General features: G+C 50.0%; 1 protein-coding gene and 1 non-coding gene across 12 annotated transcripts; one reads left to right on the top strand and one right to left on the bottom strand.

Annotated features, from left to right (window-relative positions):
* Positions 1-89: 89 nt before the first annotated feature.
* Positions 90-22,315, bottom strand: ZNF580 (zinc finger protein 580). Of its 11 annotated transcripts, none has more exons than XM_049703910.1 (3): positions 7,077-10,131; positions 6,121-6,490; positions 90-1,051 (listed from the first exon to the last, which is right to left on the bottom strand). In XM_049703910.1, exons 2-3 carry the CDS (start codon positions 6,136-6,138, stop codon positions 521-523), a joined length of 549 nt encoding a protein of 182 aa, XP_049559867.1. In that variant the 5' UTR covers positions 6,139-6,490; positions 7,077-10,131; the 3' UTR covers positions 90-520. The 11 variants fall into 11 exon arrangements, 7 of the variants coding, with proteins under 7 accessions (XP_049559867.1, XP_049559868.1, XP_033267945.1 ...); XM_049703911.1 differs by having other exon boundaries at positions 6,380-6,490; XR_004478855.2 differs by lacking the exon at positions 90-1,051 and adding an exon at positions 3,232-3,366 and having other exon boundaries at positions 7,077-10,146.
* LOC117197957 (U6 spliceosomal RNA) lies at positions 20,778-20,884 on the top strand. The gene has a single exon (XR_004478866.1). It is a non-coding gene; the product is annotated as a U6 spliceosomal RNA (small nuclear RNA).
* Positions 22,316-23,885: the final 1,570 nt, after the last annotated feature.

The following is a 23,885-nucleotide window of genomic DNA, read 5'->3' as shown; positions in this document are numbered from 1 at the left end:
CTTATGGTCCGGTTTCCATCCTCCAACCCCGCTGCCTGCTTCACCCCGTACGCCCCCACCGCTCCCATACGCAAATAAAAGCCCTAAAATGGAGTGCGGAATGTTTATTGAGTAAAGGGTGAGGGCGGTGGGTGGAAATGGGGCGACACAGAAATAAGCCAGACTCTGCCCGTGCTCTTTTGTCAAATCTTCCACGCAGACAACAGTTCACCACTTCGGGGCTGACAACCAGGGCTCAGAGAGATTACGCCGCTTGCAAAGGCTCACACAGCACAGTTGGGCGGAAACTGGGCTCCGACTGGCTCCCAGGCACTGGGAGGGGCAACGACTTGGTCTACATCACACAGCTAGAGAGGGAGGGAGGGAAGGAATGTTTCTCCCTTTAGATAGTTGGGGAAACTGAGGCCCAGGGTAAGGCAGTAACCTCAGCGGAGTAAGGGAATGTGTGTGGGAGTGACGCTGTGTGGGTCAGACGTGGTGGCCCAGAGAGGGGCCGGGCAGCACAGGCCGGGTCTGGAACTTAGTGGAGGCGGACGTGCTGCGCCAACTCCGCTGCGTCCTGGAAGCGGCGTGGGCAGAGAGGGCAGGTGTGCGGTGGGCCGGCGCGGGCACGGTGCGTGGCACGGTGCCGCGACAGGTGGCTGGAACGCTTGAAGGCCTTGCCGCAGGCGCCGCACGTGAAGGGCTTGAGGTCCGAGTGCGACACGCGGTGGCTCTGCAGCCGCAGAGGGCTGGCAAAGACCCGGGCGCACTCAGGGCAGCTGTAGCCCTTGCGAGGGCCTGGCTCTCCCGTTGGTGCCTCGCGCTGTGGCGGGCCCCGGGGCTCCTCCTCCAACTGCACCGTGTACGTGTAGGGGACCCCGTTGGCGTCGATGAGCAGGTGGCGGCCCAGCCGCGGGGGTCGGGGCCCCGCCGCCGAGGAAGGAGTGGAGGAAGGGCCTTCCGTCTTGGGGAAAGGGGGAGCCTTGGGGGGCGGCGGGTCCATGGTCTCCGGAGAGGAGGACCGAGGGTGGGGTGGCCGCGGCGGCAGCAGGAGCATCTGGAGCGGCAGCTGGGAGAGCCGGAGGGGAGAGAAGTTAAAATCGCCACTTCCTGGGGAGAGTGTACCAATTCTCACTGCTTGTTACCCTCTCTGTACCACTGACCTACCTTCCCTACAAAAAAAGAAACTGCTTCTAGGCCAGATCGCTCTACTTGCATCAAGCAGCTTCAGGGGCTTCTACAACTAAGCTCACCATCTCAGGGCCCCGACCTGCCTTTCCTCCCGGGTCCTCCTCTCATCCCCCAGCTGGACCAGAGGGCTTCACCCAGCCACTTCCCTCCTCCTCCACCCCCAAAGCCAATCAATTTCCAACTCTATTTCCCCCTTTACATCTTCATAGCCTCTTTCATGTCACGCCAGGGCTCTTGCCTCCATAATTTCTCTAATGGGTCGCTTCCTCTTCTTCCCAGTCCTAGCTCAGGTTGCATCCTCTCCCCCCAGGACCACCGCAGCAGCCTTTCTTTGGCCTCCAGACCCTCCTAGATCTCCATCCCCACTAGGTTCCCTGGAAGGCCTCCCATCTCTGGATACAGCTGTAGCCTCTCTTAATTTCCTCTCTAGGTACATCCCCGGAGCCCCACTAACCCAATTCCCCACTTTTCACCCAGGGCTCCTCTATCCTGTTCCTACATTTAGCACCTTAAGGTTTCAACATCCTCTCCCATTACCTAACCTGTCCTCGAAATTTCAGGTATGCCTACCTAGGACGCCTCAACTGCCGGCCTTCTACGTAGCCCACGGCCCATGAACTTTGCCACCTGCTACATCTCCACCCAAGGGTCCCTCTCTCTCCCCAGCCCCTAGGTATAAGCCACTGACATCTTTGCTGTTCCTCTCTATACCCCTCGGGGCCTCCTCTCACTCCCCGTGACACACACCAGGGCCCCCGAGTCCCTCTCCCAAGCCCCCTTCTCCCTCTCTTCTGCATGCATCTGGCATCTTTATGTCCCCATTCCTATCCCTGCTGTACCAGCACAGCGCCTCCACCCCGCTTCTCTGCTCCGCTTCCTTCTGTAACCCCAGGGCCCCTGTGTCCCCCTTTCCACTACGCCCCCAGGAACCCCTCGCTCCCGCACTCCCTCCTGCCTGTCCCCCGAGCCCCGGCTCCTTCCCCGCCGTGCCCCAGCCTCACCCCCACCCCCGTTATCACCAGCCCCCTTCCCCAGCCCTGCCCGGCCTCACGCCGTCCCGGAGCCAGGCTCCTCCCTCCATCCCGGCCCCCGTACCCGGTACAGTGGCTTCTCGGGTCCGGAGGAGCAAGCCGAGGTCCCGAGCGGCCCGGGCTTCCCCTCGCGAGTGCCGGCGGCGGCGGGACCGAGGCTTGGGGGAGCTCCGGGCCGGCGGCGCCGGGGACGCGGGCGCGGGGGGCGCGGGGGCGCGAGGGGCGGCGGCGTCCCTGGGAAAGGGCGCCGACCGGAAACGCGCGCGCCGCAAGGAAGGTTCCGCCGTCCCAGAGCCCGCCGCTCTGACGGCCCGCTTTTTTCGAGTGTCTAGGGATCGCGAGAAAGGAGAGGGGCCGAGCGCGCGGGAACCACACAGCCCGCCCCCTGCCCCCCGCTCCCTTCCCATCCCCTTCGGGGACAGTTCATTCTCTGGGACAGAGACTGATTAGTAGACGAGACTAGGCGAGGCTGTCTTTGCCCTAAGTCCCAAAAGGAACGGACGCGCCCAATCCGTCCTCTTCCCACTGGCCAACCCGCCTGCATCCCCTTCCAAACTAGGCAGAGAGCGGGAAGAGGGAAGTTTCTGTCGGCTGGGCAAATGGGGAGACCGAGGTGCAGACAGGGCCAAACCTTGCCAGATGCAGAGGTGGGCAAGGGTGGCTCTTCCCATCGGGCAGGTGGGGAGACGGACGGCCCGAGAGGGCCAAACCTTGACAGATGCAGAGGTGGGCAAGAGTGGCTCTTCCCATCGAGGAAGGGGGAGACTGAGGCACAAGGAGCAGCAGCGACAGTGTCTGGGTGGTGTCGGCACAAAGCGCGGTGGGCCCGATGCTCCCGCGCGCAGAGAGGAAACCGAGGTCCGGCGGCCGCGTCCTGGTGCAGGAGCGCGTTGACCAGACAGAGGCAGGGCAGCCAGGCCAGATCCGGAACCTAGTGCGGCGGTCGGCGCCAGGCCGCGCCAGGTGGCCGGAGCGCTGGAAGGCCTGGGGCAGGCGGCGCACGCGGAAGGTTGGAACGTCGAGTGCAGCGCCGGGGAGCGCCCGCAGTTCGTCCTCCAGCTGCGCGGTGAACTAGTAGCGAATGCTGCGCGTGTCCACGAGCAGGTCGTGGCGCGGGGGGAACCAGAGGGGGGCGGCCGCTGCAGCTGGGGAGGGGAGGCAGCTGGGGGCACAGAAGGGAGAGAACTGGCGTTACGGTCGCGCCCACACCAAGGACCCCGGCTTGGCCAGAGGTGCGTCCGAGAAAGCTGCCGAAAAGAACTTTCTGGGATGATGAAAAAGTTCTATGATCTGCGCGTTGTCCACTGGGACAGCCACTAGCCGCGTGAGGCTATTGCTCATTAGAAATGTGGCTAGGGCTTGAGGACCTGAATTTTAAATGGTATTTCATTTCTCTTAATTTAAATCTAAATAGCCACAGGTGGCTAACCGCTGCCCACCTTACGGTACAGCTCCTAAGCCACCCTCAACCAGTTGCAAACTGGAGACCCGCGGGCCAGAGAGGGCACAGTTATATTTGGTTTGGATCACAGATATGTCTTAATGTTTTACTGGGCAATATTTAAAAAGCCAGAAGATGCACACACACATTGCCAGCTATAGAAAAAAGTCTCTAGATGAGGCGATTAAGCATTCTCAGAAAACCTTCAAGAAACCTCCAGTGACCCAACAACTGTGATCTTAGGCTTCAATTAAAGAGCCTCCAGAACTGTGCTGTCCTAAAGGGCAGCCACCGGCCACAGATAGCTCTTAAGCGTTTGGCATGTGTCCGGTCTGAACTGAGATGTGTCATAAATGCAAGACACCTAAAAGATTCTGAAGACTGAGTATGAAAAGAGTGTAAAGTATCTCATGAATGACTTCTCTGTTGATAACATTTAGAAATGATGCTCTGGGTCTACTGACTGGTTAAGTATGTTATTAAATTAATTTCAGCTGTTCCTCTTCACTTTTTAAAGCATGGCTCTCTACCGGAAACTGTTGTCCTAGAGGTTCTTCCTCTTTTGTAATTTTATGGGATGGGGGGCAGTAGGGAGAGTGGAAACTGGTGAACTGGAAGGGTGTGCGCGGTTTAAAGGGGTAACTACACCTTCTGTCTGCACCAGGCTTCTCAACTTTGGCACTACTGACATTTGGGGGCTGGATCATTCTTTGTTGTGGGGGGCTGTCCTGTGCACTGTACGATATGGAGCAGCGTCCCTGGCCTCCACGCTTCAGATGCCAGCAGCACCGTCTCTCACCCCTCAATCTCACTGCCCCCTAGCTGTGACAAGAGACTTGGCCAAATGTCCCCCAGGGGGCAGCATAGATCCTGGGCTCCACACACAACTACCACAGGAGTCTCCCACCCAGATCCCTTGCTTGAGTTTCAGACCCATGAAACTTGCTTTGTCCATGAGAGCCACGCCCAGCCACGCCCAGCCCAGCCCAGCCCACCCCGAACTCTGGAAATAATGACAAGGACCAACGTTTATTGGGCCCTTCCTATGGTGCCAGCCATCGCTAAATGCACTGAACCCTCAGAGCAGACCCAGGAGGGAGGTGCCATGCGGATACCTATTTTATAGATGAGGAAACAGGAGCTCCGAGAGGTCACACATCCGCTGGACAGCACGTGCTTCTAACTGACCGAGTCAGAGCTCATGGCCACTGTCTGCAAGCACCTCATGCTTCTCCCCAACCCACTGCCGCCACCGGCCCAGCTCACCATGACAGCCTCCCCACCGCAACCCCCCCCCCCGTCCCTTCTCTCTATGGCAACACTGCAGCAGTATAATTACGCTAACCCACAGAATCATGTCATCACCTGACGTAAAACCCTCCTTGCTGCACTTGGAATAAAACTCAGCCAGCCCACCTGGCCTACTTCCAGGGCCTTGTGTTTGCTGTTCTGCCCTCTGGAATACTCCTCCCAGCCCTTCACAAGGACACACCCTTTCTGGCCATTCAGGTCTCAACTCGAGTAATCCTTCGTCACTGAAGCGGCTGCTGGTTGTGTCAGAGCTCAAGCTGGTGAGCAGGTGAGGCCCTGCTCCGTCTGGTCAGGCCATTCCCTCCGCATCTCGTACTGCAGTCCGTAGTGGTCTTGCTCGTTTTTGGATTTGCTACTTTACTGCCTGCTTTTCCCGCTCTGTCCTAGGCAACATTCTACCCTCAGAACCTAGCAAAGGTCTGGGGAGAGGGTAGGGGCTCGGTTCAGTATTGGCTGAATGAATGAATTCAGTCACCCCGTCCAAAGGTAAAGCATTTCTCCCCACCAACGCAAAAAGCCTCGCTTATCTCCTGGGACAGGAGCATAATGAAGCCGCACACCCACACCAGTCTGAAGCTCTAACATCCTCATCCCGCCCCCCCCTTCTACACTCCCCAAAGCCAGAAGGCACCAAGTTCTGTCCCTCCCTCATCCTGAATGTTCCCCTCTGCTCCCCAAGCCCCAGCTCTGGCCCCTCCTTCCTGCACAGGGCCCCTGCACCAGCCTTCTCCCTGCTATCTTGGCCTCCAGTACTGCCCCCGCCCTCCTTGACACTCTTCTCACAGCTGTCTCATATGTAACCTCTGCACAAAATCTTGTCACGGCCCCCATGACCCTCAGGACCAAGTCCCCACGTTCCTCAGCCTGGGATTTGAAGCCCTTCATGAGGTGGCCCAGCCAATCCACCTCATCCCAGCCCCACATGGCATCTCACGGTCCCCTAATGGGACCTAGGGACGTGGCCCTAGGAAAGCACTCCAGCCAATAACTCACACCGCAGAGGAAAGGCTCCCACCTCACTTGTGTTCCAGCCCTACCCCTGCAATTAAAAAAGAATCAAAACTAACTAACGTTATCTGCACCTGTCTCAGCAGGCACGAGTTGCTATAAAGAAGTGATGGAGCAGTTGGCGCTACCTTCGTATTAGGTGAGTTTGCAGCTCACCTGATAAGGATGTTTCATTCTATCCCATCTTACAGATTGGGAAACTGAGTTCCAGAATGGGATGGTGATCTATCTCAGGCTATAAACAGAGGCTGTGCACAGTCAGGGATTCAGCAAGAGACTCCTGCATCTCACCCCTGGCCAGGATGGCTGGGAAACACAAGCCATTCCCTATTTCAGGATGAGGAAACTGAGGCCCAGAAACGCAGCCTCAGGTCACACAGCAAGTAAACAGTGAGGCCAAAACCCCAGCCTCTACCTTCTGTACCAGAAACAAGAGATTCTATGGAGCCCCTGCAGTCTCTCCATGGTCCAGGAAATTCCTTCCAGCCAAGTGGTCCAGAACGTGCTGCGCCTGCTGCCCGGCATCCTGAAAACGCCAGAACACAGCGGGCAGGTGTGAGCCCGACCCAACCGGAGCTGGCGTATGAAGCGATACCTCGCCGGGGCGCTTGAAGGCCTTGCCGCAGACGAAGGGCCGGAGTTCTGAGTGGGAGATGCTGTAGCTCCTGCGGTGCGGGCAGCTCTTGAAGACCTGAAAACACTGGGGACAACTGAAGCCTTGCGGAGCGGGGTGGGGGGGTGTTGGGCTCCAGCCAGGGGGCCTCCTCCGTGTGCACGTATAGGGAACACCATTCCCGTCAGTGAGCAGGTGACGGCCCCTGAGAGGCGGGCTGAGGCCGCGGGATGGGGATGGCGGGGGTGGAGGAAGAGGAGGGGGCCGGCTTAGGGGCGGGGACCACCCTAGGGAGGGAGAGGCCCATGGCCTCCAGAGAGATTCAGGGTCAAGGTACACTTTGGGAGGCTGAGGGGAGGACAGACGGGCGAGTAGATGAAGTTCTTTCTCCGGAATTCACCAGCTCAAAGCCTCTCCATCCCGCGCCCGCGAGTCTAAGCGAGTGACCCAGCGGACGCACCGCTCGGGCCTCTCCGGTCGCCCGGAGCTCAGCGCCTACCTCCCGGCGCCGGCTCGCGGTGCGGAGGTCTCTCGGGTCCGAGCGCGGTGGGAAGCGGCTCGAGGGGCGGCCCCAGGAAGTCCGCCGCGCGGGGTGGTGGACTCGGAGAGCCCGGAGACGGCTCCCACTCCTACCTCCGTCTCGGCCAGACGCGGCCCCAGAAATCCGCCCCGGCGGGAAACAAACACCCGCGAACAATGGTTCCGGGTGTCTGCCCGCCTGACTTCTCTGCAATAAGGCGGAGAAAAGCCAATATAAAGTCATTGGCGACGTGGTAGATACAGAGGGAGGGAAGACAAAAGGGATGGCTTTTTGTCCGAAAAGTTGTGACTTTTCTTTAAAAGTCACTTTATCTATGGTTTCCCTGGCCGTCCAGTGGTTAAGACTCAGCCTTCCAATGGAGGGGGTGCGGGTTTGAGTTGGATCCCTGGTCTGGGAGCTAGGATCCCACATGACCGGCAGCCATAAAACCAAAACATAAACAACAGAAGCAATACTGTAACAAACTCAATAAAGACTTTAAAAAAAAAAGTTCCACATTAAACAAAAAAAGTCACTTTATCCTTCTGGGCTGGAGAAGAAACTAGTCGTCCTAAAATAAGAAATACTTTCTTCAATAGGAAAGAAAATAGACCGTCTACCTACAAATAGGAACCGAAACCAGAAAGGGCTAGTGACTGGTCGGCTGCTACACAGCAAAGACAAAGAGCCAGAATTATTCAGCCGGTGGGACAGCTGAGGAAACCCAGGCCTTGTGATTTAATGTGTTACATGGCAAGAAAATGGAGTCAGGTATCATTCTCTGTGTTGGTGGTAAAACCAAGGCCAGAGGGGGGTAGTCACCGGCCCTGGGTCACACAGCTAGTCGGGGCTGGCTTGTATGATGCCAGTCCCTCCACAGGGCTGGAGTGGTGGAGGGAAGTGACACCCGGGTCTGGAGAACACCTGAACTCCTGGCCTCAGTCTCCACAGCCAGCCAGGAAGTCCTGCCCTGATGAATACACCAGGATGCATTGGGCTACCCCCTGGAAAGTGGTCAACCCACCCCAGGTGGGTTAGCCGGTGCTGGCTGCGGTGGCTGGAGCACTTGAATGCCTTCCCACAGGGGCCACACACTTAGGGGCAGAGTTCCGAGTGCAGGACACGATGCTACCTGAGGTAAAACAGGCTCTTACACGTTTGTAAGCACATGGGGCAGAAGTGTGATGGGAGCTGGCCCATCTCTTTTTGCATCACCCTGAGCTGCTTCCTCAAGCCACAGTAGGATGTGTGTGGTGATCAATAAGTGACCACTTGAGCTTGCGAGCACAGGTGAGGACAAAATAGGTGACTGAGTTTGAGATGCGTCCCGGGACATTCCCAGTTTTAAAACTGAGAGGAAGAAACAAAGAAGAACCAGACAAGAACACAGATGTCTCAGCAGATTTGGCAAATTGCTACCATCTGGCCGCTGACAGGGAGGAGAGAATTCATCCCTAGTTTTTAAATGGGTTATTGAGGCCAGAGAGTGAACCCACCAGTCACAAAGCCCACATGGTGCAGTTAAAACCCAGGGTCCCTGCCTCTTGGGTAAGGCTAAAGGGGAAAAGGAGACCAGTAATGGCCCTGGGAGGTGAGGGCATCTTTCTTGCTACTTTCTCCTGCTTCCCCTGCCACCCATAGACTTGCAGCACACCCCAAGGCTGGAGATCATTCAGTCTTAACAAGAATAGCCCAGAAAAGGGTGTTGTCTTGCCCACTAGAGATGCCAGGGTCTAGCTCTGCAACCGTCATCTCTCAAGCTGGACGCTGGCAACTTGGAAAAGATTCCCAGCACGTGGCTCCCCAAAGGCATCAGTTTTGTGCCCATATTAGGAGGAGACTCAGTCTGCCCTAATACACTAGGACATGCTGAACCAGGTCCCTGGCAAGCCTGACCAGCCGGGGGCAGAAGGAGCAGGTACAGGGAGCCCAGTAGATGAGCTGAGGCTGGCAAACACTGCTGGGGCATTGGAAGGCCTTGCCACAAGTCTCAGAGATGAAGCCCCAGATGACCGGATGTGAGAGGCCATAGGCCTTGAGACAGACAGCATTCTGGAAGCCCTGTAGGCACTCGGGACAGCTGTACGCTGGGCAAAACTTCGTGCTTGTCATTGGGCTTCTCCACTCGCACTGTGTGTGTGTAGGTGTATTGTATGCCCATCCGGCCAGAGGCTGAAGGCCCAGAGAAAGAGGAGGAGGAAGGGCCAACTTGTGGCTTGTGGGAGGAGCACCTGACTGGGGTGGGGGAACCCACAGTTGATGAGGAAAAAGTCATAGTCATCCTTTTTTTGGGGGGGGGCACGTTGCACAGCATGCGGAATCTTAGTTCCCTGACCAGGGATCGAACCTGCGCCCCCTGCAGTGGAAGCACGGAGTCTTAACCACTGGACCGCCAGGGAAGTCCCAGTCATGGTCATCCTTGAATCAGAGAAGAAGCTAAAGGAAGGAAAAACTGCATTGACTGAAGGTGCAGAGAGGTAAGCTAAGGGTTGAGATGACCAGAGGACCTCTCTGCATCCCCCAATCTTTGCTTACCTACGTCATCCTCCACCCCCTACTCCTCAAACCCCTCATCTCTCCAAGGGGCTGGGGGACTTTTCATGGGCCTCTCTCCATGTGCCCAAACCCCAGACTTTCTAACTTTACCACATCTCCATGCTCCTGGGATTTGCACAGGACTCTTGCATCTATCAATCGATTCCTATGATGTGCACTCAGAGTCGTCTCACACGCCCCCAGAATCTGTGGGACCCATGCTTTACCATATTGCCCTCCGTCTCCTCTTTCAAACCCCTGGTGGGCAGGGTGTCCTTTTCCTTTGTCTTCATTCCTCCCCATCAGGGTATCACTCTTCTCTTCTAGAACCTCCCCCAAACTCTCCGAGTTTCTTTTTCTGCCCAGATCCAAGATTTCTTCCTTTCATGCTGGTCCTGTGACACCATTAAGTGTTTCCATCCACCCAGAAAGAAGTCTCTCGCCTCCAGAGTCTGTATTCGACCCACTCCACCACCTCCCCACCATCCCTTTCCAAAGCCCACCAAGGCCTCCCTGGTTTCTGCCTTTTGTCTGTTCCCGAGGGATCCGCCGACACGATCCCCGCAATGGGTCAGTCGGGTCCGGTCTTACACACACACACACACACACACACACGCGCGGCTGCCCACCCGTCCTCGTGCTCCTGGACCCCTCCTCCAGGCATGGCCTTTGCTGTCCGTGAGTTATGAGGAGAGGCCTCCCGAGAGTCTGATCCCGGGATGCAGGAGGCGAAGAGATTAAACCTTCCGGGAGCCCTAAGTGGAGCCGCAGCGCTCCGACCAGCCAGGAGAGGGATGGGGTTCACAAGAAAGCCTTCCGGCCGGAAACACAAACCCTCAAAGGAAGGATTCCAAGTGCCTTCTGTTCCACTGGCCTGAATCTCTGTCATTCATTCAACAAATATTTGTTTAGTGTCTCCCATACGCCAGCTTCCGGGGGTAAAAACATGAACCAACCAGACTGAGGTAGTCCCTGCCTTTCTCTACCTTAGAGGCAACAAATGTTATCTGTATTGCACACCTGCTGCGACAAGGAACTCTCCTAAGCCTCCTGGGGGCGACAGAGACCAAAATATTGAAATGTCTGCCCCCACCTTAGCACCTGGGAGAAGCAGGTAGGGATGACATTCACGAGACAAGCTCAACGACGGACAGCGTCCCTAAAGAATCTGACTGAGCCCGAGAGGAGGACTTCAAACAAGAAGCTGTCTCAAATTCAGTCCTAGTGCTTCGCAGATGAGGAAACTGAGGCCCAGAGAGGTTACGTGAGACGCTGATGGTCCCAGAGCAAGGGGGTGCCAGAGCCAGGATTACATCCTAAATCCTAAAGCGGGGAGATCTTTACACTTTCTCATCCCAATATCTTCATTTTGGACTTCCCTGGCGGTCCAGTGGTTAAGACTCCGTGCTTCCCTGGTCGGGGCACTAAGATCCCGCTTGCTGCGCTGTGCAAACAAAAAAACTCTAATATCTTCATTATGGGGAAATTGTTCTATGGCCCTCGAGAGTTACAGGATTGAAGCTAAAAGAAGTTTAGGGAAAGAGTTGCCTGAGTGTGAAACAGCCCTCAAGGCTAGCTGTAGATGCTGGCAAGGGAAAACCAGAAGGCTGGGCTTCCGAGCTCCCACCCGCAAGGAGCCCTGTAAAGTCATGAAGAGTCCCTTCTGGCCTCAGTACAGACTGTCTAGAAGGATTAGGCATTCCATGCGGATTTCATAGCAAACACCAGATGTTAATGAGGCAGCTTAGAAGCAGTAGGGTTCCAATTCTGGTCGAGAGGCTTGTGGGATCTTAGCTCCCCGACCAGGGGTTGAACCCAGGTCCAAGGCAGTGAAAGCACCGAGCCCTAACCACTGGTCCACCAGGGAAGTCCCTTCTCCAGGGAAATCTGAAGAACATTGTGTGACACCATTCCCTGTTTGGTGACTCAGTTTCCCCATCTGTCATGGAGAGGCCACCATTCTTTGTTTTTCCTTTTAATTTTATTTTTCTATATCGAGATGTAAGTTATGATGGAAGAAATTTTCATACGTTGAGGTACGGGGAAGTCCTTCTGGCTGATACATGATTTGACTTGAACTTTATGCTAACCAGAACAGCCTGTCTTATGGCCTGTCAAATGTACACTGCACAGCTGCGTTACCCATTAAAGAAAAGAACGCATTTAAAATCAAAATGGGGGGAGGGGGTGAACTGAGAGATTGGGATTGACATATATACACCACTATGTCTAAAATAGATAACTAATGAGAACCTACTGTATAGCACAGGGAACTCTACTCAATGGTCTGTGGTGACCCAGATGGGAAGGGAATCTAAAAAAGAGTGGATATATGTATATGTATGACTGATTCACTTTGCTGTACAGCAAGAAACTAACACAACATTGTAAAGCAACTATCCTCCAATAAAAATTAATTTAAAAGATTAATAAGTGAAAGGAAAAAAAATCAAAATGGAGTCACTATGGTTCAGGCATCCAAAATGAAGCTGGGTGGCCATTGTAGATGTGGTTTCAGACACGTTCCTGCATCACTGAGAACTTGAATCTTCCGAACTGCATCAGACTCAAGGCCAGCACCAGCCATTCTCAAAACAGTATTTGCTAGTAGTGGTCAGCTGCCACCTTACAGTACATCTCCACTTGGCCTAATCCTATTTCAAGCGCTCAATACCGATGCATGGCTGGTGACTACCATACTGGACAGACAAATCTAGAGGAGGCCAACTAACAAACAGGCAGCTACAATGTAAGGTCATAAGTGCAATGACAGGGCACTCCAGGGGGCCAGAAGGGGCTCAGGACCCAACTGGGGGAGGAGTATAGAACTGGAAAGTTTGGGAATTCCCTAGCCGTCCAGTGGTTAGGACTCCACGCTTCCACTGCAAGGGGCATGGGCTCATCGCTGGTCGGGGAACTAAGATCCCGCAAGCTGTGCAGTGTGGCCAAAAAACTAAAAGAAAAATAATTGGAAAGTTTTCCTGGAGGTGACACCTGAGTTCAGTCTTGGAGGACAAGAGAGTTAGCCAGGACAGAAAACAGCCCAACTATTCTTCTTTCAGAGTGACTAAGCATCATGTGCCCAGCCAGGGACGATGCTGACTGGAGACAACAAAGACCAGACTGAAGAACATGGAGTTTGTGCTGCAGGCATCACAGGAGAGTCTGGAGCTAGTCAGGGAACTATCATGTGAGGGCTTCACAGGCATTCCGGTGGAACTGGCAGCCTGAAGGGGTGCCTCACCCAGCCTGGGAGCCTGAGGTAGGCAGGAGTCAGAGGTTGCTTTCTGGAGGAAATAAGGCCTGAAAAAATGGCCAGGATCCCCCAGGAAAGGTTACTCTGGGCAGCAAGACCAGCCTAAGACCTGGCGCCTGGAGAAATGAAAGTGTGAGTGTTTCAGTGGGGGTGTGACACACGTGTGTCTCAAATGATGAGAGAGGAGGCTGGAGAGCTTGGCGGGCACTACAACATGCAGGGCTTCCAACTCCAGGCAGAAGAGTTGGGATTTTTGTCTTGCGGTAAGCCCTCTTGCCGTGGAAGGATTTTGAGCTGGGAAAGGACAAGATTAGTTCCAAATTTTTTAAAGGTCTGTTTGGTTATGTTGGCGGGCTAGAGAGTGGAAGCTGGGGGACTATGGAACAGTCTGGTGCTGAAACCTACATGAGGAAGAACGAGGTTTGAGCTACGGAAGGGGCGGTGGGGATTGAGAAAACCCTCCAAAATCTTGGTGTTAATGCTCAAATGCCTGGTTTTAATGCCCTCAAGAATTTCAGAGCTGCAGAAAGGAGTCAACATGCGAAAATATACTAGCATTACTTCCCACGTGTTACATACTGTCCGTGCAAAGACATTATTATGCTAGGTACTTTCATACGTGATTTTATTTAATTTCTCTAAGAGGTTAATCCGTTCAGTATTCTGTGAGAAAACTGAGATGCAGAGAGGGAGTTCATTGCTCAAGGGCACGGTGATAGTGACTAAGCGAGACGCGGAGGCCCAACACCCCACGCCAAAACCCCCAACCCTTGGCCAGAGAGTCTTTTCTTTTGCGTCTTTAGTTCCCACCTTCGGAGGCCAACTCTCTTCCCCACACCTCCCTGAATTTCCCCGACCCCCGCCCCCCCCGGCCCTTCTAGCCCAGGCCAGCCTCTCTATGGTTCCCCCCTCCCACCCCTCTACCCACACGATGCCTCTCGTTTGCCTCCCACCCTGGCCCCTCTATCCACCGCCAACTTCTCTATGGTTCCCCTTCTCTCTAGTTCTGTATTTATCGGCTCCTCCTCTAAACTCCACAATATCGGCCATCAGCCCCCCCACCCCTCGCTCAATACCGATGCATGCTGCCTCTGAGCTGCCTCTCTGGTCAGGCCGAGCAGGAACGGCTGCCAATGGAGAAGTGCTTTTAGGGGAAGGCCCTGCAAAGGAGGGACCCCGCACTTCTAAGGGGTGACCCTGCGCTAAAGCGGCCCATTTCAGGCCCTTTGCGAAAATGCTCTGGCTGGAAACACGAGGCCCAGAGAGGAAGGATCCAGTTTGCACTTGGGCCCACCTCTAATAAGTGGGATCCCAAAAGGATCACTGTCTATAGGAGTTTCCTGTCTCTCCTCTCATTTTTGTTCCGACGGTGTCAGAGACAGACAATGAAATCGGGAAATGCCCGCCTCCTTACACAGGCTGGGGAAAATGAGGCCAAGAATGGGGAAGGAACTTGCTCAAAACTAGTCAACCAGGAACCAAATGGGAATCAAGTCAGGGTCTCCTGGTTCCCAGTTCCCAGAACCTCAGTGGTTTTTCTGTTTTAAAATAGGTGAAGTAGATAGTAACAGCAAGGCTCCTAAAACAGCATGCAGGACCATCACATCCAGGTTCCAGTCTGATTCCCAACCCGATCTACAAGGATTCTCCTTAACACATAGCAAAGCAGATGTAATTCTTTCCTTCAAAAGTAGTTAAGCATAACTGCAGAGGTGGATTCACCATTAAGCTAGTGAACCTTAAGCTTCCAAGGCTTCTCACTTGCACAATGCTTTCCCTGGGTAGTGAGTGTTGACAATTCAAAGAGTACTTAAGATTAGTCACTGCTTAAGAAAAAAAAACAAAAAACTTGCACCTAAATGTCCAGCGACAGATGAATGGCTAAAGAAGATGGGCCATGTATATACAATGGAATATTACTCAGCCATAAAAAAGAATGAAATAATGCCATTTGCAGCAACATGGATGGACCTAGAGATGATATTAAATGAAGTAAGTCAGACAGAGAAAGACATATATCATATGATATCACTTATATGTGGAATCTAAAGTATGATACATATCAATTTATATACAAAACAGAAAAAGATCCCACAGACATAGAAAACAAGCTTATGGTTACCAAAGGGGAAAGATGTAGGGGGAGAGGGATAAATTAGGAGCTTGGGATCAACATATACACACTACTATATATAAAACAGATAACCAACAAGGACCTACTGTATAGCACAGGGAACTCTACTCCATATTGTGTAATAACCTATAAGGGAAAAGAATCTGAAAAAGAATATATATATATCCAAATCACTGTGCTGTACAACTGAAACTAACACGACATTGTAAATCAATTATGCTTCAACTTAAATAGTTTTTTAAAGGATAAATAACATATTAAAAAAAAAAACTTGCCACACTCTGCAACCTTAAATTCATAGGTGAAGGAAACTTGCTTAGAATTTTCCCAAACTTGACAACAATACTAAAATAACTGTGAATCTGAAATTAAATTTTCTTAAGTTAATAGTAAAGAAATGTTTTGATCAATCACATTACAGGAAAGATCAGATAATCTTTCTATTCTATCTACAGAAAATGATATTATAATATTGTTGTCATATAAAAAGCCAATCAAAGAAAATAGAGGGAAAGCATTATAGAGCTGAGTCAGGTAGTAAACTAATTAAAATGCTATCTATATGTGCTTTTCAATTTTGGGGGTTGTGCGTGGCAACTGTCACCTTTTGAATTTCGTAATTGGTTGCAACTTATTTTCTCATGCTAAATAAATGTTCTCTTGTATACCTCTTTTTTGTATTTAAAATTTTGTATTTCTAAGCTGTACAAACTTCACACCCTACAAAACCTGGATCTGACCCTGCTCCGACACTCGGTGTGTTCTCAATAAACACTAGTGGGATTTCCCTGGTGGCACGGTGGTTAAGAATCTGCCTGCCAATGCAGAGGACATGGGTTCGAGCCCTGGTCCAGGAAGATTCCACATGCCATGGAGCACCTAAGGCCGTGCGCCACAACTACTGAGCCTGCGCTCTAGAGCCCGCGAGCCACAACTACTGAAGCTCGCACGCCTAGAGCCCGTGCTCCGCAACAAGAGGAGCCACCGCAATGAGAAGCCCGCGCACTGCAACAGAGTAGCCCCCGCTGGCCACAGCAAAGATCGTGCGCAGCAACAGAGACTCAACACAGCCAAAAAAAAAATCAATTAATTATTTTTAAAAAGAAATGTTTGTTGAATTAGTGAACACATATACCATTTTAAAATAAATAAATAAACACACACTAGTTATTATTGTCAGTATTATTGTAATCTGCAGACCCAATAGGAAGGCTTGAGGATGATCTACAATTTAAGGATGACTGTTGGCTTATGACTTCAGACAGCCATAGTCACCATCTTCTTATTCATCCACACACTTATGTATTGATTCATTAATTCACTACATGGCCGCTGAATACCTGTATTCAGTACTGAATGCCCAGACACGAGTGTGGGTACTGGAGACGCAGCAGGAAATTATACAGACGTGGTCTCTGCCTTCAGGGAGCTTACAGTCTGATAAGAATTGTCCATGGGATTGATTTGACGTTTTCAAAAATCAAATTTAAAAAGTCGTCTAGGGCTTCCCTGGTGGCACAGTGGTTGGGAGTCCGCCTGCCGATGCAGGGGACGCGGATTCGTGCCCCGGTCCGGGAGGATCCCACATGCTGTGGAGTGGCTGGGCCCGTGGGCCATGGCCGCTGAGCCTGCACGTCCGGATCCTGTGCTCCGCAACGGGAGAGGCCACGGCAGTGAGAGGCCCGCGTACCGCAAAAAAAAAAAAAAAGTCATCTACAAGCTCTCTCCACCCCACATTTTATTATGAAAATTTTCTTTTTCTTTCTTTTTTTCTGTTTTAATCTTTTGGCCACACTGCACAGCATGTGGGATCTTAGTTCCCTGACCAGGGAATTGAACCCCGGGGCCCCTGTGTTGGCAGCGTGGAGTCTTAACTACTGGACCACCAGGGAATTCCCAGAAATTTTCAACCACAGAGAAAAGTTGAAAGAATCACATAGTGAACATGCATACATCTATTATATAGGCTTATAACTTTTAAATATCACTTAGAGGTTGATCCTAAAAGAGCATCATGTTCAGCTGATTCTTTTTTTTTTTTTAAGATTTAATTTTATTTATTTTTTGGTTGCACTGGGTCTTCATTGCTGTGCATGGGCTTTTCTCTAGTTGCGGAACACAGGCTCTAGGCGTGTGGGCTTCAGTAGTTGTGGTGCGCAGGCTCAGTAGTTGTGGCTCATGGGCTCTAGAGCGCAGGCTCAGTAGTTGTGGTGTGCGGGCTCAGTAGTTGTGGCACATGGGCTCAGTAGTAGTGGCTCACAGGCTCTAGAGCACAGGCTCAGTAGTTGTGGTGCATGGGCTCAGTACCTGTGGCTCGCAGGCTCAGTAGTTGTGGCACATGGGCTCAGTAGCTGTGGCACACAGGCTCAGTAGTTGTGGCACGTGGGCTCAGCAGTTGTGGCGCGTGGGCTCAGTAGTTGTGGCACGTGGGCACTAGAGCACAGGCTCAGTAGTTGTGGTGCACGGGCTTAGTTGCTCCGCGGCATGTGGAATCTTCCCGGACCAGGGCTCGAACCCATGTCCCCTGCATTGGCAGGCAGGCGGATTCTTATCCACTTTGCCACCAGGGAAGTCCCTCAGCTGATTCTTTTTTTCACAGCTTTATTGAGATCTAACTCACATGCCATATAATTCACCCATTTACAGTGTACAATTCGTCACAGGTATGTGCAGGGTCACCACAGTCAACCTTAGAACGTTGCGTCCCCTCGGAAGGAAAACCTGTACCCTTTAGCTGTCACGTTCTTACTCCCTCAATTCCACTCCACCTCCCACCCCAAGGAGCCGCTCATCTACTGTCTGTCTCTGTAGATTTCCCTGTTCTGGACATCTCATATGAATGGGATAACAAACTGTGATCTTTTGTGTCAGCTTCACTCACTATTTTAAAAAATTGAAGCACAGTTGATTTACAATGTTATACCAGTTTCAGGTGTATAGGATGGTGATTCAGGATTTTTACAGATTATACTCCATTAAGTTATTACACAATAACGGCTATATTTTCCTCTGCTGTACAATATATCCTTGTTGCTTACCTATTTTATAAATAGTAGTTTGTATCTCTTAATCCCACACACTTATCTTGCCCCTCTCTTAATAAACTTAAAAGCTTTTACACAGCAAAGGAAACCATCAAAAAAACAAAAAGACAACCTATAGAATGGGAGAAAATATTTGCAAATGATTTGGCCAACAGGGATTAATATCCAAAATATATAAACAGCTTATACAACTCAGTATTAAAAAACTAAACAACCCAATCAGAAAATGGGCAGAAGATCTGAATAGACATTTTTCCAAAGAAGACATATAGATGGATAACAGGCACATGAAAAGATGTTCAACATGGCTAATTATTAGAGAAATGCAAATCAAAATGATGAGATATCATCTCCCGCCTGTCAGAATGGCTATCATCAAAAAAATCTACAAATAACAAATGGTGAGAATGGTAATAATGGTGGAGAAAAAGGAAACCTTCTACACTGTTGGTGGGAATGTAAACTGGTGCAGCCACTATGGAAAACAGTACCAAGGTTCTTCATAAAACTAAAAGTAGAACTACCATATGATCCAGCAATTCCACTCTTGAATACATATCCAGGAAAAAAACAAAAGCACTAATTCTAAAAGATACATGCACCCTAATGTTCATAGCAACACTATTTACAATAGCCAAGACATGGAAGCAACCTAAGCGTCCATCAACAGACAAAAGGATAAAGAAGATGCAGTATATATATACAATGGAATACTATTCAGCCATAAAAAATGAAATTCTGTCATTTGCAGAAACATGGCTGGACCTAGAGAATATTATGCTTAGTGAAATAAGCCAAAGAAAGACAAATGCTGTATGATATCACTTATGTGTGGAATATAAAAAATAAAACAAATGCATGTATATAGCAAAATACAAACAGACTCAGAGATACAGAAAACAAGCTAGTGGTTACCAGTCGGGAAAGGGAAGGGGGGAGGGGCTTCTTCACTGATCATAATACTTGCAAGGTTCATCCATGTTGTAGCATGTATCAGTACTTCATTCCTTTTTGTAGCCAAGTAATATTTCATTTTATGGATATACACCACATTTTGTTTATCCATTCCTCAGGCAATGACATTTGGGTTGTTATGAACAATGCTGCTATAAGCATTTGTTTACAAGGTTTTGTGTGGACATATATTTTCATGTCTCTTGGGTACACTCCTATGAGTGGAATTGCTAGGTCATATGGTAACTCTATCAGTCAATTCATTTAAAAGACAGGAGATCCAAGTCCAGAGAGGAGAGGTGACATGCTCAAGGCAGGGACAGAAAGAAGTAAGCCTAACACCCACCCACCCCATCTTCTGATTCCAAGTCCAAGACCCTTACTGCCATTTTTTTAGTGGTTCCATGTAGCCAGACTTGTAGCCTCAGGTCATGCAACAGACTGTTAGTGTAGTGCCAGCCCCTGAGGGTAACAGACAAGAGGGGAAAAGGCAAGGAATCCACATTTATTGAGCACCATCTCGTTCCCAGAATTATGCTAGACCGTAGCACTCTCAAAGTGAGAAAGGACGTCACTTGCCCAAAATTGTATAGCAAGTGGATAGACGGATCTGGATCCAGGTGCATCTGACTTCAAAGCTTATGGTCATTCCACTGAACTATGCCCTCCTCTTCAAACATTTCATATTCTCAGTATTAATATTCTCAGTATCTCAATCTTCTATATCCATTAATTCAGTTATTCATTCACTCATCTGTTCATTCATTCACCAAACATTCGCTGAGGTACTTATATGCCTCCTCTCTGTGGACGCAGAGACGGAATTGACTCTGCCCTCAAAGAAGGGAGAATAGAGGATGAGTTTCATGCGCTAAACCCTGTGCCGCGAATGATCTCATTTAATAAAGAGAATCTCAGTGGAATACCATTTCACACAAGTCAGACTGGCAAAAATTTAAGCTTGACAAGTACTGTTAAAGATGTCAAGTAAGGGGATTGCCCATTCATTGGTGGTGGATGTGTAAATTGGTAACAATTGTAGCTAATACATGGTGCCTACTTTGTGCTATAAAACACTTTACGCATGACTCATTTCATCCTCATAGCACCTAACACTTAACTGTGTTGAGTAAATACTATTATAATTTTTGTTCTGCAGATGAGGTAAAGGAGAAGGTTGACTTTCCATTAGACACAGCAGGTACATACACTGCCTAAGGCCCAGGACACTCTTAGGAGCCCGGGAAAAACATTTTAATTTTGAAATCAGAAGAAAAAAGAATGTAATCCAGACTAGCTTATGTTTGTCTTTATACCGACACAGATATAACATACAAGTTTAAATATACGTTTTGGAATGAAGGAGCCCACAAAGGCACAAATGCCAGGGCCCAGGAAAGCACTGGAGACCATGAGTGGTTAAAGAACTTACCCAAGAGGGACTTCCCTGGTGGCACAGTGGTTAAGAATCTGCCTGCCAACGCAGGGGACACGGGTTTGAGCCCTGGTCCAGGAAGATCTCACATGCTGCGGAGCAACTAAGCTCGTGCGCCACAACTACTGAGCTTATGCTCTAGAGTCCAAGAGCCACAACTACTGAGCCCATGTGCCACAACTACTGAAGCCCGCGCGCCTAGAGCCCATGCTCCGCAACAAGAGAAGCCACCGCAATGAGAAGCCTGCGCACCGCAAGGAAGAGTAGCCCCCACTCGACGCAACTAGAGAAAGCCTGCGCACAGCAACGAAGACCCAATGCAGTGCTCACTTCAGCAGCACATATACTAAAATTGGAACGATACAGAGAAGATTAGTATGGCCCCTGCGCAAGGATGATACACAAATTCATGAAGCGTTCCATATTTTTGAAAAACATGGGCAGAACACTCTATGACATAAATCACAGCAAGATCCTTTTTGACCCACTTCCTAGAGAAATGGAAATAAAAACAAAAATATACAAATGGGACCTAATGAAACTTAAAAGCTTTTGCACGGCAAAGGAAACCATAAACAAGACGAAAAGACAACCCTCAGAATGGGAGAAAATATTTGCAAATGAAGCAACTGAAAAAGGATTAATCTCCAAAATTTACAAGCAGCTCAATATCAAAAAAACAAACAACGCAATCCAAAAATGGGCAGAAGACCTAAATAGACCTTTCTCCAAAGAAGATATACAGGTTGCCAACAAACACATGAAAGAATGCTCAACATCATTAATCATGAGAGAAATGCAAATCAAAACTACAATGAAATATCATCTCACACCAGTCAGAATGGCCATCATCAAAAAATCTAGAAACAATAAATGGTGGAGAGGGTGTGGAGAAAAGGGAACCCTCTTGCACTGTTGGTGGGAATGTAAATTGGTACAGCCACTATGGAGAACAGTATGGAGGTTCCTCAAAAAACTAAAACTAGAACTACCATACGACACAGCAATCCCACTACTGGGCAAATACCCTGAGAAAACCATAATTCAAAAAGAGTCATGTACCACAATGTTCACTGAAGCTCTATTTACAACAGCCAGGACATGGAAGTAACCTAAGTGTCCATCGACAGATGAATGGATAAAGAAGATGTGGCACATATATACAATGGAATATTACTCAGCCATAAAAAGAAACGAAATTGAGTTATTTGTAGTGAGGTGGATGGACCTAGAGTCTGTCATACAGAGTGAAGTCAGAAAGAGAAAAACAAATACTGTATGCTGACACATATATATGGAATCTAAAAAAAAGAAAATGGTCAGAAGAACCTAGGGGCCAGACAGGAATAGAGATGCAGACCTACTAGAGAATGGACTTGAGGACACGGGGAGGGGTAAGACTAAGCTGGGACGAACTGAGAGAGAGGCATGGACATATATACCCACCAAACGTAAAATAGATAGCTAGTGGGAAGCAGCTCCACAGCACAAGGAGATCAGCTCGGTGCTTTGTGACCACCTAGAGGGGTGGGACAGGGAGGGTGGGAGGGAGGGAGATGCAAGAGGGAAGAGATATGGGGATATATGTATAGTTGATTCACTTTGTTATAAAGCAGAAACTAACACACCATAGTAAAGCAATTATACTCCAATAAAGATGTTAAAAAAAAAAAAAGACCCAACGTAGACCATAAATAAATAAATAAATAAATGTTCCTTTAAAATAACAGAACTTACCCCAGATTTCCCAGCTAGTAGGTGGTGGAGATACTATGACGAGCAGTTGGGTGATATCTACCAAATTGAACATGGAAGTTGAAGATGTTCCTGTTCTTTGATCCAGCAACTCAACTCTCAGGTATATAACTTAGCGAAAACTCCCATCTGGGTTCAAGGAGATGTAAGCAAGAATTTTCATGGCAGTATCATTTGTAATAATCAAAAACTGGTTACATGCAGGTACCACCTCACACTGGTCAGAATGACCATCATTAAAAATCTACAAATAATAAATGCTGAAGAGGGTGTGGAGAGAAGGGGACCCTCCTACACTGTTGGTGGGAATCTAAATTGGTGCAGCCACTATGGAGAACATTAAAAATGTTCTCAAAACACTAAACACTAAAAATACTAAAAATAGAATTACCATATGATTCAGCAATCCCACTCCTGGGCATATATCCAGAGAAAACTCAAATTCGAAAAGATGCATGCACCCCTATGTTCATAGCAGCACTATTTACAATAGTCAAGACATGGAAGCCACCTAAACGTCCATTGACAGATGATGGGATTAAGAAGTTGTGAGATATATATATTTCATTCTTTTTTATGGCTGAGTAGTATTCCATCACATATATATCCATCATATATCCATCACATATTCCATCATATATCTATGATGCAATACTATTCAGCCATAAAAAGGAATGAAATAACGCCATTTGCAGCAACATGGATGCAACTAGAGATGGTAATATTAAGTGAAGTAAGTAAGAGAAACACAAACATTATACAGTATCACTTACGTGAGGAATCTTAAAAATAGTACAAATGAACTTATTTACAAAACAGGAACAGACTCACAGACATAGAAAACAAACTTATGGTTACCATAGGGGAAATGAGGGGGAGGGATAAATGGGGAGAAGGGATAAATTGGGAGTATGGGGTCAGCATATGCACAGTACTATAGATAACCGGTAGCGCGCTGGCCACGCATGTGTCTCTTGCTTCCACAGTGTTTGGACTGAACAGACCCAAGGGCGCCCCTTCCTCCAGACTCGGACCACCCTCCAAGCTTTTTTCCAGTCACAACCTTGGAATCACCCACTCAGCTCTCCTCGCCCTCCGGGAACAGCCAACACCATTTTCTGAGCTTAGCTCCTTACTGCCGACCAAGCATGAGCTCCCAGATTCGTCACAATTACTCCGCCAGGTGGAGGCCGCAGTCACCCGCCTGGTAACGTGCATCTGCCGCTCTCCCACACCTACCTGTCTCTGCGCTTCTCTTCCGACACGACGCAGCAGCTCGCGAGGGCGTGAGACATCGTTTCGCCAACGGGCCGAGGAGAAGCCGGAGGGCCCGAGCTCACTGGAAAAGGCAAAAGCAACGCTGTGGCCGCGCCCTCTTCCAGGACGTGCCGAAGCCGTCCCAGGAGCGTGGGGAAAGCCCAGGACGCCGTGGAAGCCGCCCGGCTGACGGAGAAGAACCTGCGCCAGGCCCTGTGGGTCCGCAGGCCCTGGGCTCTGCCCGCGCAGACTCCACCCCTGGACTTCCTGGAGCCACTTCCTGGATGAGCAGGTGAAGCTCATCAAGAAGATGGGCGACCGCCTGACCAACCTCCGCAGGCTGCTCGGCCCCCAGGCTGGGCTGGGCGAGTGACTCTTCCAAAGGCTCAGCCTCAGGCACCACTAGGAGCCCCTGGAG

Source organism: Orcinus orca, chromosome 20, assembly GCF_937001465.1.
Source record: "Orcinus orca chromosome 20, mOrcOrc1.1, whole genome shotgun sequence".
NCBI lineage: Eukaryota > Metazoa > Chordata > Mammalia > Artiodactyla > Delphinidae > Orcinus > Orcinus orca.
The sequence above is the reverse complement of the archived record's forward strand: the minus strand, read 5'-3'. Positions and strand labels throughout refer to the sequence as shown.

Coding starts and splice junctions, on each gene's coding strand:
- ZNF580 (XM_049703909.1), bottom strand. CDS start 10,521: ATGACAGAGATTCAGGCCAGTGGAACAGAAGGCACTTGGAATCCTTCC. Junction 7,305..10,261: donor GTCCAGGAGCACGAGGACGG/GTGGGCAGCCGC, acceptor GCCTTATTGCAG/AGAAGTCAGGCGGGCAGACA. Junction 3,367..7,076: donor CCGCGAGCCGGCGCCGGGAG/GTAGGCGCTGAG, acceptor CTGTGCCCCCAG/CTGCCTCCCCTCCCCAGCTG.